The sequence below is a fragment of the Geotrypetes seraphini genome, chromosome 4 (assembly GCF_902459505.1).
Source record: "Geotrypetes seraphini chromosome 4, aGeoSer1.1, whole genome shotgun sequence".
In the NCBI taxonomy this organism is placed as follows: Eukaryota; Metazoa; Chordata; class Amphibia; order Gymnophiona; family Dermophiidae; genus Geotrypetes; species Geotrypetes seraphini.
The window spans coordinates 301,831,398-301,849,301 of NC_047087.1; the positions used below are offsets into that span (position 1 = coordinate 301,831,398).

Sequence of the window (17,904 nt, forward strand, 5' to 3'; positions counted from 1 at the left end):
CGCAGATCTGAACGGGGGCGTGGCCACGGGAGGGGCATGGCCAGGTCATGAATACTCCAAGAATTTGCACGCACTGTTATAAAATATGCCCAATCAACGCCTAATTTAGACCTAAGGATTTACACCAGATTCCAGCTGCTATGAATCCTCATGCCTATAAGTTAGGTGTACATCCTGGCACTAGTCTATAAATGACGCCCAACTTGGAGCGCTGTTTGTAAAGTGATTCTATAAATTGGCGCCTAAATTATCTGCGTCTTGAAAAATGGCGCTGGCCGCATGCCAATCACACTTAGGTGCTAGCGGCTAGTGGCACCTATATAAAAACGTAGGCACCTGGAATGTAGACCAGGGTTTTAATGGCCTACATTTCAGGTGCCTAAGTTTTGTTGATCGCGCTTAGCCGCGCCTAAGTCACGCTCTGCCCACAGAAACACCCACTTAGGCGTTAAGTGCCACTATGTATCCTGTGATAGGCGCCTATCTTTTATAGACTCGGATAGGTATCTATCACCCAATTAAAATTTTTTTTTTACAACTATTGAGACTGTTAAGAGTATTTTGACAATTAAGTAAGGTGCCAAACTTTAGGTTCCCTTTATAGAATCAGCCCCTTAGCGCTCTTTTTTTTTTTTTACACCACATATAGAATTTTGATCCGACTCCTATACAACCTCAGCTACCATGACCCCATTACTCCAGTGCTCTATGCAGCTCACTGGTTACCAGTCAAAAAGCGATGCATCTTCAAAGCCCTGGTCATGACACACAAGAGCTTCTACCAAAAAACCCCAGCCTACATAGCATCCAAGCTATGCCTATACACCCCTAACCGCCCCCTCCGCTCCAAAACAGATCAAAGATTCAGCATTCCCGCAGGTTGATCCCTCCAAATGAGTACAGCGTACAAAAGATCCTACAGCCATTTCCTACCTCAGCTATGGAACCGACTACCCACACAGATCAGGTCGCTAGACTCACTAGTGACCTTCTGCAGAGCAGTAAAGACCTTCCTCTTCCGCCAATCAGGCCATTAAAAACTGCCTCCTCAATATACTTCTCCTAGTACTCTTCGCTATGACCAGTCTGGTCTCTAGAATATGCTCCGTTATTGTCTACTGTAACCTATTTGTTGTCATGACTGGTCTGTTTTCAAACGATTGTGAATGTAATGTAATGTAATTTATTTCTTATATACCGCTACATCCGTTAGGTTCTAAGCGGTTTACAGAAAATATACATTAAGATTAGAAATAAGAAAGGTACTTGAAAAATTCCCTTACTGTCCCGAAGGCTCACAATCTAACTAAAGTACCTGGAGGGTAATAGAGAAGTGAAAAGTAGAGTTAGAGGAAAAATAAAAATAAAATAAACATTTTAACAAGACAGCATTGATCTAAATACTTTGGAAGGTAGAAGAGAGGAGAGAAAGGAATAGAAGCATGATGAAGTGATGAAGTGGAGCAAGTAAGTTTAGGAGGAGCGATTGACGTTTCCAGAAAGGGCTTCTTCAGGGAAGAGACTTGGCCGACAGTCCCAGGATGCCTATGTCTCCTCCCCTGAGATGTTCTCCCATCCATGCATTCCCTCCCAGACACACTGCCCGTGCCCCAGCCGCTCCAAGGAGGCTGCCCCAGATGAGGCCCACAGTGAATGCAGGATTCTCTCCTCTGCGGGAAAGCCGCCCGGAGCCAACAGTCGATCTTCTTAGCGGATTGCAGGGGGGGAAGAGTTAACACTCTTGGTAGTATCGGGTCTGTGTGCTCTCGGTGGTTGTGGCTGGTCTCGTTGCTGCTTAGGTGTAAAAGCAGTTGATCTCCACTGCTGCTGATATTTAAAAGCAGGCAGATTGATCTCTCCAATGGACTGCAGGGGGAGGAGTTCACACTCCTGGCAGGATCGGGTCTGTGGGCTCTTGGTGGTTGCGGTAGGTCTCGTTGCTGCTTGGATGTAAAAGCAGTTGTCTACTTGTAACCCGTTCTGAGCTTCTGGGAGAATGGGATAGAAATCGAAATAAATAAATAAATGTACATTCGCTCGAAGCCCAAACGATGAAGTTACGACTGTCTTATTATTTTGGTCACATTGGAAAAGGACATCGTATTTGAGAAGATTGAAGAAACTAGGTGAAGAGGTTTCCTGCAATCAGATGGCTGGACACGTTGAAAACAACCATGGCGATGACGCTGGACGATCTAGCACCAAAACAATTTCTTTTTAGATCCATAATGCATCAAGTCTCTAGGACTCATAATTAAGTCGATGACACCTAGCTACTATGTACCTTCAGCCAATCAGTGGCCCTTCACCTGTCCTCGTCTCCATACCCCCCTCCCGCTCCTTCCCCGATCTCCCCTGCCATGCATGTGCCCCCTTCCCTTCCCCCATACGTCTAGCTATTCACCGCGGCGGCTCTTCCTCTGACCTCACTTCCTACGCGCGGCACCCAGAAATGACATCTGCGGGAGAGCTGACGTGGTCGCGAGGAGCACATTGAAGTTGTTGCTCATGGAGGGGAAAGGGAAGGGCACGTGGCGAGAGGAGGAGTGGAATGAGGCGGAGGGGGCGGAGTGGAGGAGGAGTGCCAGTGCCCCCACCAACATGGTGCCTGGGGTGGACCGCCCCCTCGCCCCCCCGTTACTATGCCATCTAAAGCAGTCACCAAGGCCCTGATTCTATAAAGTCTGCTTATAGTTAGGCACCAATATTGACACTGATTCTATGAAAATGTAGGTGCCCATTATAGAATCATGTTTTGTGTCACCTAAGCCTAGGTGGCCAAAGGAAATAAAGGCAATGGATGAAGTCCTTCCAGTGAGAGAATCAATGGCAATCTTAGGACCTACACTTGATTCCGGTCTCACGATGAATTGCCAAATGGCTAAGACGGTACCGATATTGTTTGCGCAAATACATATTACTGTATCTGGTGAAAATGATGTTGGTGCATTTTGACTTTCGTACTGTAGTACAGACCATGGTCTTATTGAGGATGGACTACTGTAATGCCATGTATCTTGGAGTGATTAAGACAAGGTACAGGGCATCGCAAGCGGTACAAGATGCCGCAGCCAGATTGATCTCCGGAGCACCAAAACATGCCTTATCTTCGACGTTTGCTCTGGCTGCCTGTGATATTTAGCGTGCAGATACGTACGCCCATCAGTGTGTCACGCTTCGTTATAAATCTGTCTTTCTCCTCCAGTTTTGCTCCGGCCACAGAAACTTTGCTGGCTTGTTTCCACGCGCATTTCAACTTTGCTTTAATCCTAACATGGCTGCTCTTACAGGACCACTGAATTTTGAATTTGCTTCATACCACTGAGCAAGTAATCCAGTTGTCAGGCCATTGACCAGCTTATCAGCGCCGTCATTTTGGCTGTCTTGATCAATGAGGTCTCTCAAACACAACCCATATCTACTGAGATCCTTGACAGTTGGCACTTTACAAGTAGTTCTTTACCCAGCCCCACCAAATAAATTTATTTATTCATTCATTTTTCTATACCGTTCTCCCAGTAGAGCTCAGTATGGTTTACATGAATTTATTCAGGTACTCAAGCATTTTCCCCTCTCTATCCTGGTGGGCTCACAATCTATCTATCTAATGTACCTGGGGCAATGGGGGAATGGAATGACTTGGCCAGGGTCACAAGGAACAGCGTGGCTTTGAACCCACAACCTCAGAGTGCTGAAATCAAAACGTAGCAAAAGTGAGCCAAGTATAGGGCAATCGAGCCATTGTGACATCACTGATGAGGTTGGCTCTTAGACATTGGTGGAATGAGGCATTATGATGTCACAGTAGGCAGCTCTGGTTATCAGAGGCTGAAACCTTTCACACTATTTATTCAATTTTCTATGCTGTTCTGCCAGGAGAGCTCAGAACAGTTTACATGAATTTATTCAGTTACTCAAGCATTTTCCCGTCTGTCCTGGTGACTTGCCCAGGGTCACAAGGAGCAATGTGGGTTTAAACCCACAACCCCAGGATGCTGAGTCTGTAGCTTTAACCACTGCACCACACTCTCCTCCTCTTTGATGTAAATGAGTTTAGACTTGCAGTCTTGTTTTTCTTTTGGACAATTCCAATATTAGATTATTGCTATGACAATGCTATGTTGAAAACCTGTGAATGAGAAAATGAATCTAATGTGTTAGTGTCAATATGGGCCCATAAGTAAGACAAATGGATAATAGATGTGCAAAAAAGCATTAATATGCAGTGCAGACACACATAAAACCTATTATGAGAGCACTTAAACATATTTCAATTATTTGTGTATTTTTTTTTCTTTTTTTTTTGCATAATTTTCAAGTCATTCCAGTTACGTAAATAACATATCACAGAAAATTGAAAGCTAGTTGTTGATTTTCCACCTGAAACTGTACCATTTTTTCGGTTCACAGTAATAAGCGTGCGGGACACAGCTGCGCCGACATTAGAGAGCAGACAATTGAACGCAAGACTTCAGCGCGCCGCCATAAAAGTTAATTTTAAAGAGCTCTAACGGGGGGTGTGAAGGGGGAACCCCCCCAGTTTGCTTAATAGTGTTCGCGCTGTCGTTGGGAGGGGTTAGAACCCCCATTATAGGGAAACTTAACCCCCCAACAGCAACGCAAACACTTAAGTTAAGTGTGAGGGGGGTGTTCCCCCCCCACACACCCTCCTTTGGAGCTCTTTAAAATATTTATTTGTTATTCCAACCATTAAACCTTGTCGATATAAGAGATTTTTTGATAAAATGCTCGGTTTTCAGGCAGGTAAAATGGACCAATGGCTAAGTACTATTATCTCTCAGGCCTACTCTTATATGTCCTTTAGGAAATCAATAAAAACGGATCTATTCGATAAATTTATAAACTGATGTTCCAGAATACTGATAGGCAGAAGGTTCTTGATGTTTTTTCACTGTATTTTAGCAAATTGTATCTTATACTTCTTTGATTGTATAATTTTTATAACATAATTTTAGCATTTTTATTGTATAATTTTAGTACTATTTAGAGTACTGTATTTTTAATCATTGCTTGTATAAAGTTATTAACATATGTAAACCGCGTAGAACTTTGCGGTAGAGCGGTATATAAAGAAATTATTTTTATTATTATTCAATTGTTTGCTCTCTAATGTCGGTGCGGCTTTGTCCGGCGCGCTTTTGTCCCGTCACCATTTTTTCACTACTGCTTTATAAAATTATGATATCTCCAAAATTGGCCCACAGCGCTTACCCCGTGCTATTTAGATAGCTCTGTCCAAAGCTGCAGTCCTTCGATGGTGAAGACGGATTATACCAAAATGCTGCCAAACATTGGCCATTGCTGTGTCGCTCATAGCCGAAATCACTGTTTTACAAAAGACAGAAATAATGCATAAATAGAATGAAGAAGGTCCTTGGGCAGTATTTATTTCTTTATTAGGATTTAATTGCTGCCCCTTTGACGAAATTCACCGCAGGGCATTGGGCAGCGCCAGTGCTCTTAGAATTCCTCTGAGCGTCGGAGCAGCATCGGAGTATTTAGCGCTCTGGCCTGCGGTAGAAGGCACGGCGAGGCATGATTCTATAAAGTGTACCTAACTTTGGTAGAATCGCACCTAAGCGCCATACTACTCGGCGCCGATGTTTTAGGCAATGTTTATTGAATCAGGACTTAATGCCAACCATAGACCTAGTGAAAATGCTCATGCCTAGATTCTGGGGATACACATGTAAGTTAGAATGTCTTACTACTACTATGAATTATTTCTAGAGTGCAACCAGACATACGCAGTCACAAAGAAGACAGTCCCTGCTCGAAAGAGCTTACAATCTAAAAAGCCAAGAGCGACAAACAGGATGTCATGGATACAGTTAAGGGGAAGGGTTAATCAGCTGGCTGGGTTGGAGGGCAGAAGGGAGTACAGGACATAGTAACATAGTAGATGACGGCAGATAAAGACCCGAATGGTCCATCCAGTCTGCCCAACCTAATTCAATTTAAATTTTTTTTTTTTTTTTTTTTTTTTTTCTTCTTAGCTATTTCTGGGCGAGAATCCAAAGCTTTACCCGGTACTGTGCTTGGGTTCCAACTGCCGAAATCTCTGTTAAGATTTACTCCAGCCCATCTACACCCTCCCAGCCATTGAAGCCCTCCCCTGCCTATCCTCCTCCAAACGGCCATACACAGACACAGACCGTACAAGTCTGCCCAGTAACTGGCCTAGTTCAATCTTTAATATTATTTTCTGATTCTAAATCTTCTGTGTTCATCCCACGCTTCTTTGAACTCAGTCACAGTTTTACTCTCCACCACCTCTCCCGGGAGCGCATTCCAGGCATCCACCACCCTCTCCGTAAAGTAGAATTTCCTAACATTGCCCCTGAATCTACCACCCCTCAACCTCAAATTATGTCCTCTGGTTTTACCATTTTCCTTTCTCTGGAAAAGATTTTGTTCTACGTTAATACCCTTTAAGTATTTGAACGTCTGAATCATATCTCCCCTGTCTCTCCTTTCCTCTAGGGTATACATATTCAGGGCTTCCAGTCTCTCCTCATATGTCTTCTGGTGCAAGCCTCCTATCATTTTCGTCGCCCTCCTCTGGACCGCCTCAAGTCTTCTTACGTCTTTCGCCAGATACGGTCTCCAAAACTGAACACAATACTCCAAGTGGGGCCTCACCAATGACCTGTACAGGGGCATCAACACCTTCTTTCTTCTACTGACTACGCCTCTCTTTATACAGCCCAGAATCCTTCTGGCAGCAGCCACTGCCTTGTCACACTGTTTTTTCGCCTTTAGATCTTCGGACACTATCACCCCGAGGTCCCTCTCCCCGTCCGTGCATATCAGCTTCTCTCCTCCCAGCATATACGGTTCCTTCCTATTATTAATCCCCAAATGCATTACTCTGCATTTCTTTGCATTGAATTTTAGTTGCCAGGCATTAGACCATTCCTCTAACTTTTGCAGATCCTTTTTCATATTTTCCACTCCCTCTTCGGTGTCTACTCTGTTACAAATCTTGGTATCATCTGCAAAAAGGCACACTTTTCCTTCTAACCCTTCAGCAATGTCACTTACATACATATTGAACAGGATTGGCCCCAGCACCGAACCCTGAGGGACTCCACTAGTCACCTTTCCTTCCTTCGAGCGACTTCCATTAACCACCACCCTCTGGCGTCTGTCCGACAGCCAGTTTCTGACCCAGTTCACCACTTTGGGTCCTAACTTTAGCCCTTCAAGTTTGTTCAACAGCCTCCTATGAGGAACTGTATCAAAGGCTTTGCTGAAATCCAAATAAATTACATCTAGCATATGTCCTCGATCCAGCTCTCTGGTCACCCAATCAAAAAATTCAATCAGGTTCGTTTGGCACGATTTACCTTTTGTAAAGCCATGTTGCCTCGGATCCTGTAACCCATTAGATTCAAGGAAATACACTATCCTTTCTTTCAGCAACACTTCCATTATTTTTCCAACAACTGAAGTGAGGCTCACCGGCCTGTAGTTTCCTGCTTCATCCCTGTGACCACTTTTATGAATAGGGACCACATCCGCTCTCCTCCAATCCCCAGGAATCACTCCCGTCTCCAGAGATTTGTTGAACAAGTCTTTAATAGGACTCGCCAGAACCTCTCTGAGTTCCCTTAGTATCCTGGGATGGATCCCGTCTGGTCCCATCGCTTTGTCCACCTTCAGTTTTTCAAGTTGCTCATAAACACCCTCCTCCGTGAACGGCGCAGAATCTACTCCATTTTCTCGTGTAACTTTGCCGGACAATCTCGGTCCTTCTCCAGGATTTTCTTCTGTGAACACAGAACAGAAGTATTTGTTTAGCACATTTGCTTTCTCCTCATCACTCTCCACATATTTGTTCCCAGCATCTTTTAGCCTAGCAATTCCATTTTTTATCTTCCTCCTTTCACTAATATATCTGAAAAAATTTTTATCTCCCTTTTTTACATTTTTAGCCATTTGTTCTTCCGCCTGTGCCTTCGCCAAACGTATCTCTCTCTTGGCTTCTTTCAGTTTCACCCTGTAGTCCTTTCTGCTCTCCTCTTCTTGGGTTTTTTTATATTTCATGAACGCCAACTCTTTCGCCTTTATTTTCTCAGCCACTAGGTTGGAGAACCATATCGGCTTCCTTTTTCTTTTGTTTTTATTGATTTTCTTCACATAAAGGTCCGTAGCCATTTTTATCGCTCCTTTCAGCTTAGACCACTGTCTTTCCACTTCTCTTATGTCCTCCCATCCTAACAGCTCTTTCTTCAGGTACTTTCCCATTGCATTAAAGTCCGTACGTTTGAAATCTAGGACTTTAAGTATCGTGCGGCCGCTCTCCACTTTAGCCGTTATATCAAACCAAACCGTTTGATGATCGCTACTACCCAGGTGAGCACCCACTCGAACATTAGAGATACTCTCTCCATTTGTGAGGACCAGATCCAATATCGCTTTTTCCCTTGTGGGTTCCGTCACCATTTGTCTGAGCAGAGCCTCTTGAAAGGCATCCACAATCTCCCTACTTCTTTCCGATTCCGCAGACGGAACATTCCAGTCCGCATCCGGCAGGTTGAAATCTCCCAACAGCAGAACCTCCTCTTTCCTTCCAAACTTTTGGATATCCACAATCAGATCCTTATCAATTTGCTGCGATTGAGTCGGAGGTCTGTAGACTACACCCACGTAGATAGAAGTTCCATCTTCTCTTTTCAGAGCAATCCATATCGCTTCTTCCTCTCCCCAGGTCCCTTGCATTTCGGTCGCTTGGATATTGATCTTTACATAGAGAGCTACTCCTCCACCTTTATGACCATCTCTGTCCTTCCTAAAAAGATTATATCCCGGTATGTTTGCATCCCATCCATGTGATTCACTGAACCATGTCTCTGTGATAGCAACAATATCTAGATCTGCCTCTAACATCAGAGCTTGCAGATCATGAACTTTGTTGCTTAGACTGCGAGCATTTGTGGTCATCGCTTTCCAGCTATTTTTCAGCGATAATCTTCTTTTTCGTATGGATTTTTGTGTCGTTTCACTTTCCGTTGCAATACTAAGAAATGAGTTGCTGATATTGCTTATGTTGCAGCCTTTACTACTATCACATCTTTTCTTTTGCCGGGGGTGGTCTTTATAATTGTCCTTCGTACATACACCACCCCCACCTTCTAGTTTAAATGCCTGGAAAAATATTGTCTAAATTTCTCTGCAAGGTTTCTTTTTCCTGCTGTAGTAATATGTAGCCCATCAGTGCAATATAGCTTCTTGTCCTTCCATGTATTTCCCCATCCTCCTATGTACCTGAAGCCTTCTTGATGACACCAGGCTCTGAGCCATCTATTAAAGTCCTCTGTGTTTTTCACTCTTTGCTCTCCTTTTCCATATGCAGGCAGTATTTCAGAAAAAGCTAAAGTCTTTACAAAAGGTTTCACGCCCTCACCAAGCCATTGTGACATCACTGATGAGGTTGGCTGTTATTGGTGGAATGAGGCATTATGACATCACAAGCTCAGCTCTGCTTCCCAAAGACTGAAACTCTTCACACTACTACTATGAATTATTTCTATAGCACTTCCAGACATACACAGCGCTGTACAGAGTCACAAAGGAGACAGTCCCTGCTTGAAGGAGCTTACAATCTAATCAAACAAGACAGACAAACAGGATGTTATGGATACAGAAGGGAAACGGTTGGGTTGAAGGGCAGTGGGGAGTACAGGACAATCAAACCATTGTGACATCACTGATTATGTTTGCTCTTATTGGTGGAATGAGGCATTATGACATCACAAGCTCAGCTCTGCTTCCCAAAGACTGAAACTCTTCACACTACTACTACTACTATTAATTATTTCTATAGCGCTACCAGACACACGCAGTGCTGTAGAGATACAAAGAAGACAGTCCCTGCTCGAAAGAGCTTACAATCTAAACAGCCAAGACAGACAAACAGGATGCAATGGATACAGTTAAGGGGAACGGTTCATCAGCTGGTTGGGTTGCTGGGCAGTAGGGTTATGGATTGAAGGCTATATCAAAAAGGTAGGGTTTCAGTCTACATTTAAACAAGATAAGGGAAGGAGCTTGGCGGTCAAACTCTGGCAATTTATTCCAGGCATAGGGGGCAGCCAGATGAAAGGAACAAAGTCTGGAATTGGCAGTTAAGCATCCCGTACACTGAGCATCCAGACTCCACCCAGATGAACGCCCACCTCCAAACTACACGCCGTTGAAGATACGTAGTGGGGAGCCAGATTTCCTGCATTTGCTAAGAGAACAAGTCTCCCCTGACCCAATCAGAAGGGTGAGGGGAAGAGACAGCCCAACAGGAAACCATCTACCAAATTATCGGGAAGGTGAATGAGAAGCCCTCAGTCTCACAGCAGGCAATGGGAACAAGCCCCTAATGCACCAGCTGTCACAGTCTTACACCCAGAAGGGTATTATCTGTGAAACATCCCCGGGCTAACCCATGTGCAAATTGAATGTGAGTAACTAATGTACAAACCGATGTGCTAAAAGTGAACAAAAATAAATAATCACATCAATAAATAAGTACGGCTGTCTCTGCTCCTCACCCGAGGGTACAGCCGCGTCCCAAATCAGCCAAGCCGGCTCAATCATGAGCTGAACAAAAAGTTGAGGTACTTAGTAGAGAATGACACGGGGAAAAAATCTGTCCCCGTCACCGCCCTGTCACCGGCCCACCATCCTCTGCACCGCCCCATCACCGCCGATCCCTTCACCGCCCCGTCACCATCACCGCCATCCCTTTCACCGCCCCGTCACCGCCACTGCCATCCCATTCACCGCCCCGTCACCGTCCCCGCTGCATCCATATAAGCCTTTTTCCTTTCACTCCCTCCTTCCAATTTGAGCCGGGAACACTAGCGATCGCACGGTCCCCGCGGCCACTACCTGCCTGCCCGGTCGATCCTGGTGTTTGGCCGGCTCTCTCCCTTCTCCTCACCTTGGTTTGTGGGTTTTCTTTTTCGGCAACCTGCGCGCTTTCCCAGGGAGTCGCACACGCGCGGCTGCTCAGTGTTCGATCTTCTGCTCTGCTGCAACTTCCTGTTTCCGGTTGCGTCAGAGCAGAAGATCGAGGCTGAGCAGCGGCGGGTGTGCGCGGCTCTCTGGTAGCGTGCGGGTCGCCGAGGAGGAGGATCTGCGGACTGGGGTGAGGAGAGGGGAGAGAGCTGGCTGGACACTGGAATCGATTGGGCGGGCGGGTGTGAGCTGCGGGGACCGCGCTATCCTTCATGCCTCACTGCGGGGGACAAGACCATTCACCGCCCCGCGGGCGGTGAATGGCCTTGTCCCCGTCGCCGCAGCGACTGCTAGTTTTCTTCCCCGTTTTCGGCGGGTGACCCGCGGCTAAAATGCGGTGGCCGCGGGTAAACCGCCACCGTGTCATTCTCTAGTACTTAGCTTCTCCTTGAGAACCTGGAGCAAATGAAGAGCCAGCATGACATGAACCCGTCCAACGAGGCTCGGTTTCGAGGGAAAACCCCCTTCCTCAGGAACCAGCCAAAAGATGATCAGGCGAAGTTGAAAATGGCGCATTTGAGCATAACCAGTATGTAAATGTTAGCACCTGTTTGATAAAACCAGGTGTTCTGGAAACAGTGGGCTCCTTTTACAAAGGTGCGTTAGGGCCTTAACGCGCGGAATAGCACACGCTAAAATGCCGCTGCCGCCGCCTTTTAAGCGGGCGGTAATTTTTTGGGTAGCATGAGCTATAGCGCGCGCTAATTTTGTGTGAGCGGTTCCTTAGCGCCTGATACTAGTCGCAGCTTGTTTTCTTGGGGGGGGAGGGGCCTGTATGGATACAGGCCTGTGGCGGGTCTCCCGAGCTACTGGGTGCTGGGGCTCATCCGGCGATGAGCGGGGGGCCGGCTGGGAGCCGTGCCTTGGGGTCAGATGACCCGGGTTAAAGGGGCATGAGGTCATGCCACCCCTCAGACGCTTGCTGTTTGTGGCGGGGTCGGGGGCAAAGGTTAATGGTTACATGGGGTAGATCGGGAGGAGCTTGCTGATGTTGTTTGTCAATAGAGGGTCAGTATGTTTATGAGGTTAAGTTATTCATGTTAATTTATTGTTATGGTGGATTTAATAAAGAGCTGCGGCTATATACCATAATAAAGTGTGTTGGGTTTTATTTAGGGGTGGGTTATGGGGAAAAAGGGGTGGTGATGGGTAGCAACAGAGACTATCCAGATCCCGCTGTTACCATAAAGTTACAAGGCTGTTAAATTGTATCCAATTGATATACAATATATCAGTGGTCTCCAACTCCAACCCTTTGCAGGGCCACATTTTGGATTTGTCGGTACTTGGAGGGCCTCAGAAAAAATAGTTAATGTCTTATCAAAGAAATAACAATTTTGTATGAGGTAAAACTCTTTATAGTTTATAAATCTTTCCTTTTGGCTAAGTCTTAATAATAATATTGGCATTTATAGCTAAAGAGACATATGATCAAGAAACTGTTTTATTTTGCTTTTGTGATTATGATAAATATATCAAGGGCCTCAAAATAGAACCTGGCGGGCCGCATGTGGCCCCCGGGCCGCGAGTTTGAGACCACTGCAATATGTAGCAACTAACAATAAGAGAAGGAAAAGACTGCAAGAGCTCAGAGACATTCCCGACCTACTCACACATTAATGAGCCATCATTAGCCATAAAAACCTCCTCTGTGCTGTAAAACATCCAATATATCTTCTTCCTACTTTTATTTTTTAGATAATATGTCCACTTTTTTACTCTATAATATTTACACAATCAGTGCACGAGTAGAAAATAAATATTCCACTTTGCTTTAACTGGGCAGTCTCAATGATAGAGGTTTTTATGGCTAATGATGGCTCATTAATGTGTGAGTAGGTCGGGAATGTTTTTATGTTCCAAAGTCTCATCCCCCGCAAACTCTGTCCTCATCTGCACGAGCCTCAAACACTTTAAAACCATAAGTTGCAACATTCTAGAGCTCAGATTGTGATGTCATAATGCCTCAATCCACCAATGCCTAAGCTCCGTCCTCATCTGCACAAGCCTCAAACACTTTATAATCATAAGTAGCAACATTCTAGAGCTCAGATTGTGATGTCATAATGCCTCATTCCACCAATGCCTAAGCTCCGTCCTCATCTGCACAAGCCTCAAACACTTTAAAATCATAAGTGTTCGAGGCTTGTGTGGTTAAGGCAGAGCTTACAGGAATGGGACAGGGACAGCAACAACAAATTTGTCCTTATGTCATTCTCTAGTCTTTTCCTCCTCTTGTCTATCAATTGGATACAAATTAAGCACCAATTTTATCAAACAAAATTCTATCCCACGCAGGTTTACCCACATGTGCGGTAGTGGCATTCCCAGAGATAGAGTTAGGGCAGGGATTGCAGAAGTACATTTACTTGTATATTTTCATTAGAGCATGCTTTTTTTTTTTTAAGTTAAAATGCAATGCCCATTTTAAAAAAAACATTTGCACACATGTTTTCCTCATTTTCAAAGTACATTTCATGCATAACTTAGTGCAGTCTGTGGGCAAAAAAAGTGTTGTTGGACTGTGCAGGCAGTGGTGTAGTAAGGGTGAACGCCTGCCACCCCCCCCCTTCCGCTCCCCATACCTTTTTAACTTCTATGGCATGAGCAGCATGCCCACGTCGGTGTCGGCTAACTCTTTGATGTCACTTCCTAGGCTCGGGTCCCGGAAGTGACGTCAGAGAGATCGCCAATGCCGACATGGACAACAATCTTGCGCCGGAGAAGTAAAAAAAGGTACAGGGAAGGCAAGGGGCGCACGTGTGCGGCAAGGAGAGGAGCAGGGAGGGGGACAGAGAGGAGGAAGGGTGCCATGCCCTTAGCACGATGGCGCCCGTGGTGGACCGCCCTCCTCGCACCCCCCTCCTCCCTTTTCCGTGCCACAGGGATGCGGGGTAGTTTCCAAAACAGCCCCTTCACGGACAGCCCTTTGGTCTGGACTCAGTAAATAGCACCCAAATTTTGGCACCCTATAGAACAGGGGTGGCCAATCTGCGGCCCGAGGGCCGCATGCGGCCCAGTGAAGTATTTTGTGTGGCTCCGGTCGAGGGCGATGCAGTGTTTTCCTCTGCAGCCCCTATTTGTTTATCGTTTTGCAGGCTCCCTCCTCTGTCTTGCTGTGTTTGCACGTTTGTGCGGCCCAAGAAACATTTTCTTCGGCCAATGCGGCCCAGGAAAGCCAAAAGGTTGGACACCCCTGCTATAGAAAAAGCAACATAAGAATAGCCATATGGGTCATACCAGTGGTCCGTCTAGCCCAGTATCATGTTTCCACAGTGGCCAGTCCAGGTAACAAGCACCTGGCAGAAACCCAAAGAGTAGCAGCATTCCATTCTACCAATCCAGGGCAAGCAGTGGCTTCCCCCATGGCTGTCTCAATGGCAGACTATGGACTTTTCCTCTGACAACGCTGTCAATCTATGCTGTTCAAACATTTAGATGTCACAGTAAATGCTAACAATGTTTCGGTACGTACTATACAATGCCTGCATCAGGCGCAAAAGAAATGATTCAAAGACAGAGGTCACACTGTCACACAAGAGGTTGCCTATAATGAGCTCCCTGAGTCCAGTGTGCACTGCTTCAAAATACCATCAGGTGCGATTCAAAATGGGCAAACCAATGGACGGCATAATTGGGCACACCTCAGTGTGCCGTGGGATGCGCACAACTGCATCTGCAAGTTGTACATGTTTAGGGGGGAAAACCCTTTGCACACCCATGCCCTCAGCAGTGTAGCGAAGGAGGGAGGTGCCCAGGGCGGTAGTGACTGGCATCGCCAGGCCGTGCACTGCCCCCGCACTCTTCCCTGCCGCATCACTTCCATACCACCAGGAAGTGACATCAGAGGGAGAGCTGAGGCCGGCGCAAGCAGCAGGTAGGAGATGCTGCCGGCTGCCAGCGAAGATTTGGAGAGGTGGGTGGGCAGAGGAGAGGTGCTGGCACCCCACCACCACCACCACCACCAAGTCGGCACCTGAGGCAGATGACCCTCTCATGTGCTTTCAACTCTTAACTCCTCTCACCTTCGGTCTTGCATCCCCTACCCTCTAGGTCATGTCTGTCTGTCCAAGTAAGCTCTTCCAAGAAGGAACCATCTATAAATGTCAAAATGTACAGCATTGTGTATACCTTTCAGTTCTATATAAGTGATAACTAGTAGAAATAGTAGTAGTAGTTATGCCACTGCATTCTCTGTCTACATGTAAGAACATAAGAATAGCCTTACTGGGTCAAGCCCAGTAGCCTGTTCTCACGGTGGCCAATCCAGGTCACTTGTACCTGGCCAGAACCCAAGGAGTAGCAACATTCCAGCATTTCAAAGAATAGCAAGATTCCGGAACCCCAATGAGAGCAACATTCCAGAGCTGAGATTGTGATGTCATAATGCCTCAGAGCCAACCTGATCAATGATGTTACAATGGCTTGATTGTCCTCACTTGGCACACGTAAGAGGATAAGAACAGCCATACTGGGTCAGACCAATGGTCCATCAAGCCCAATAGCCCGTTCTCACGGAGACCAATCCAGGTCCCTAGTACCTGGCCAAAACCCAAGGAGTAGCAACATTCCAGCATCTCAAAGAATAGCAAGATTCTGGAACCCCAATGAGAGCAACATTCCAGAGCTGAGATTGTGATGTCATAATGCCTCATTCCACAGTGCCTCAGAGCCAACCTCATCAGTGATGTCACAATGGCTTGATTGTCCTATACTTGACACACATAAGAGCATAAGCATAGCCTTACTGGGGCATAGCAAAGGTCCATCAAGCCCAGTAGCCTGTTCTCACGGTGGCCAATCCAGGTCACTTGTACCTGGCCAGAACCCAAGGAGTAGAAATATTCCATGCTACCAATACAGGGCTTCCCCCCTGTCTTTGTCAATAACAGACTATGGACTTTTCCTTCAGGAACTTGTCCAAATCTTGCAATTGCACGCTAACTAGGGAATTCTGTATAGGTCCTGCATCCCTATGTCATGTCTATCTCTCCAAGTTAGATTGTAAGCTCTTCCAATCAGGGACAATCTATAAATCTCAAAAACACTGTTAGTGTACAACACTGTTAGTATGAACTGTAGAACTTATCTTTACAGCATGTCCAGCTCTACCTCCCCTTTTCCCTGACGCAGCCGTGAGGCGAAACGGTTGGGCCATCGTTGGTTTGGGGGCAGGAGCTTTGCCTGGACATATCCTGAGCTGGACATGCTGTAAAGATAAGTTCTACAGTTCACACTGACTGTGCTGTAAATTAACAAATTATGTGCTTGAGTGATTTCGACACTAACGATGATTGGCGCTGTTTGAGTGCTACTAATGGTGTGTCTGATAGCATGAGGAGTGGAAGGAGGGTTGTTTTTTTTCTGCTAATTAAGGGCTAGATTCACTAACCTGCCCGAATTGCAACAATCCATTTCCGATTCGGGCAGGTCTGACGAATTCACTAACCTAAAATATGCAAATGGGGCGATTGGAGGAACGCCCCCATCTGCCTGCACAGATCGCGCATGCGCAGACCCGTCTGAGCTGCGACTTTTTTTTTTACTTTTTTCTAGCGCACATCCTCTATCCTATTTTCTAGTCACCCAGTCAAAGAAATTGATCAGATTTGTCTGGCAAGACCTACCTCTAGTGAATCCATGTTGCCTCCAATCCTGTAAGCCACAGGATTCTAGAAATTTGACCATTCTCTGTTTTAAAAGTGTTTCCATTAATTTGCTTACCACAGAAGTCAGACTTACTGGCCTATAATTCCCTACTTCTTCCTTACTTCCACTTTCGTGGACAGGGACCATATCCGCCCTTCTCCGGTACCCAGGGCAGGATTAATTTGTCGAGGGCTCCTAGGCACACAACTCCAATGGGTCCTCTGCCCCCGCCCAAATCCACCTCATTTATTTACCCATTTTCTTATTTACTTCATTTCCACTTTATTTTTTTTATTTTAAAATTCTAAACAAAGAACAAAGATGACCATACCAGTGCCAGTGTACAGTTTTTCTTCTATGCAACCTCCAGACATCTCTGAACAAATCTCCCCTTCCTTCCTAGAGGAAGAGATCTTCCGCTGGCAGGGCTTTGGGAAGCCCACCAATTTATATTTTGCATTTGGGTAGGAGGCATGGGGCATAGCAGGAAGAAAATCTAGTGCCCGTCATTTTATTGGACTAATTCATTTCTCAATTAGCTTTCAGAGGTTAAAACCTCTTTCTTCAGGTCAGTACACTATACTGCTGTTACAGTATCGATGTCCTGACCTGAGGAAAGGAGTTATGGTCTCTGAATTAGTAAAAAATTTATTAAAATTAGTCTAATAAACAGGATCACCTTATTATCAACACAGTTAAAATAATACTTTATCCTAAAGCAAAAAGAAATAAATAAAACAAACAGAAAATTTTTTCTACCTTTGTTGTCTGGTTTCTGCTTTCCTTATCTTCTCATCATGCTCTTCTTTCCATCCACTGTCTGCCCTCTCTCTGCCTCTTCCATATGGCATTTACTTTCTTTCTATGCTTCTTCCAGAAACTGTAGGCTTTTCCTTTCATCTCTCCCTCCCCCCCCCACATTGGTGTGGCATCCATCTACTTCTCTCCGCCCCTCTTCCAAAGAATTATATTAACTAACACTTCGACTAATACTTTAAAAAGAAAGCATAGGCAAGTCATTAGATATGAAAAATAATCACTGTGTTACCAAATTAATATTTAGCAATGTTTTAAACTAGAAGCCACCAATGTATAAGTAATACAGAGGAAAAAGCCTCAGAGCCCTGCCTCCACCCTAAAGAGACAAGGTGGCCACTTCCGAGACTTGTTGAGAAAAATCTGTCCATGTATTGAAAAATATTTTAACAGCAAGGATCT

General features: G+C 45.5%; 1 protein-coding gene across 1 annotated transcript in view; it reads right to left on the minus strand.

Annotated features, from left to right (window-relative positions):
- Nucleotides 1–17,904, minus strand: part of LOC117359849 (VPS10 domain-containing receptor SorCS1-like) — a 304,368-nt gene that overhangs the window by 132,260 nt on the left and 154,204 nt on the right. The window contains exon 12 of the mRNA XM_033943225.1: nucleotides 5,233–5,346. Within this exon, the coding sequence (XP_033799116.1) occupies nucleotides 5,233–5,346 (114 nt within the window). The remainder of the gene's footprint in view (nucleotides 1–5,232; nucleotides 5,347–17,904) is intronic.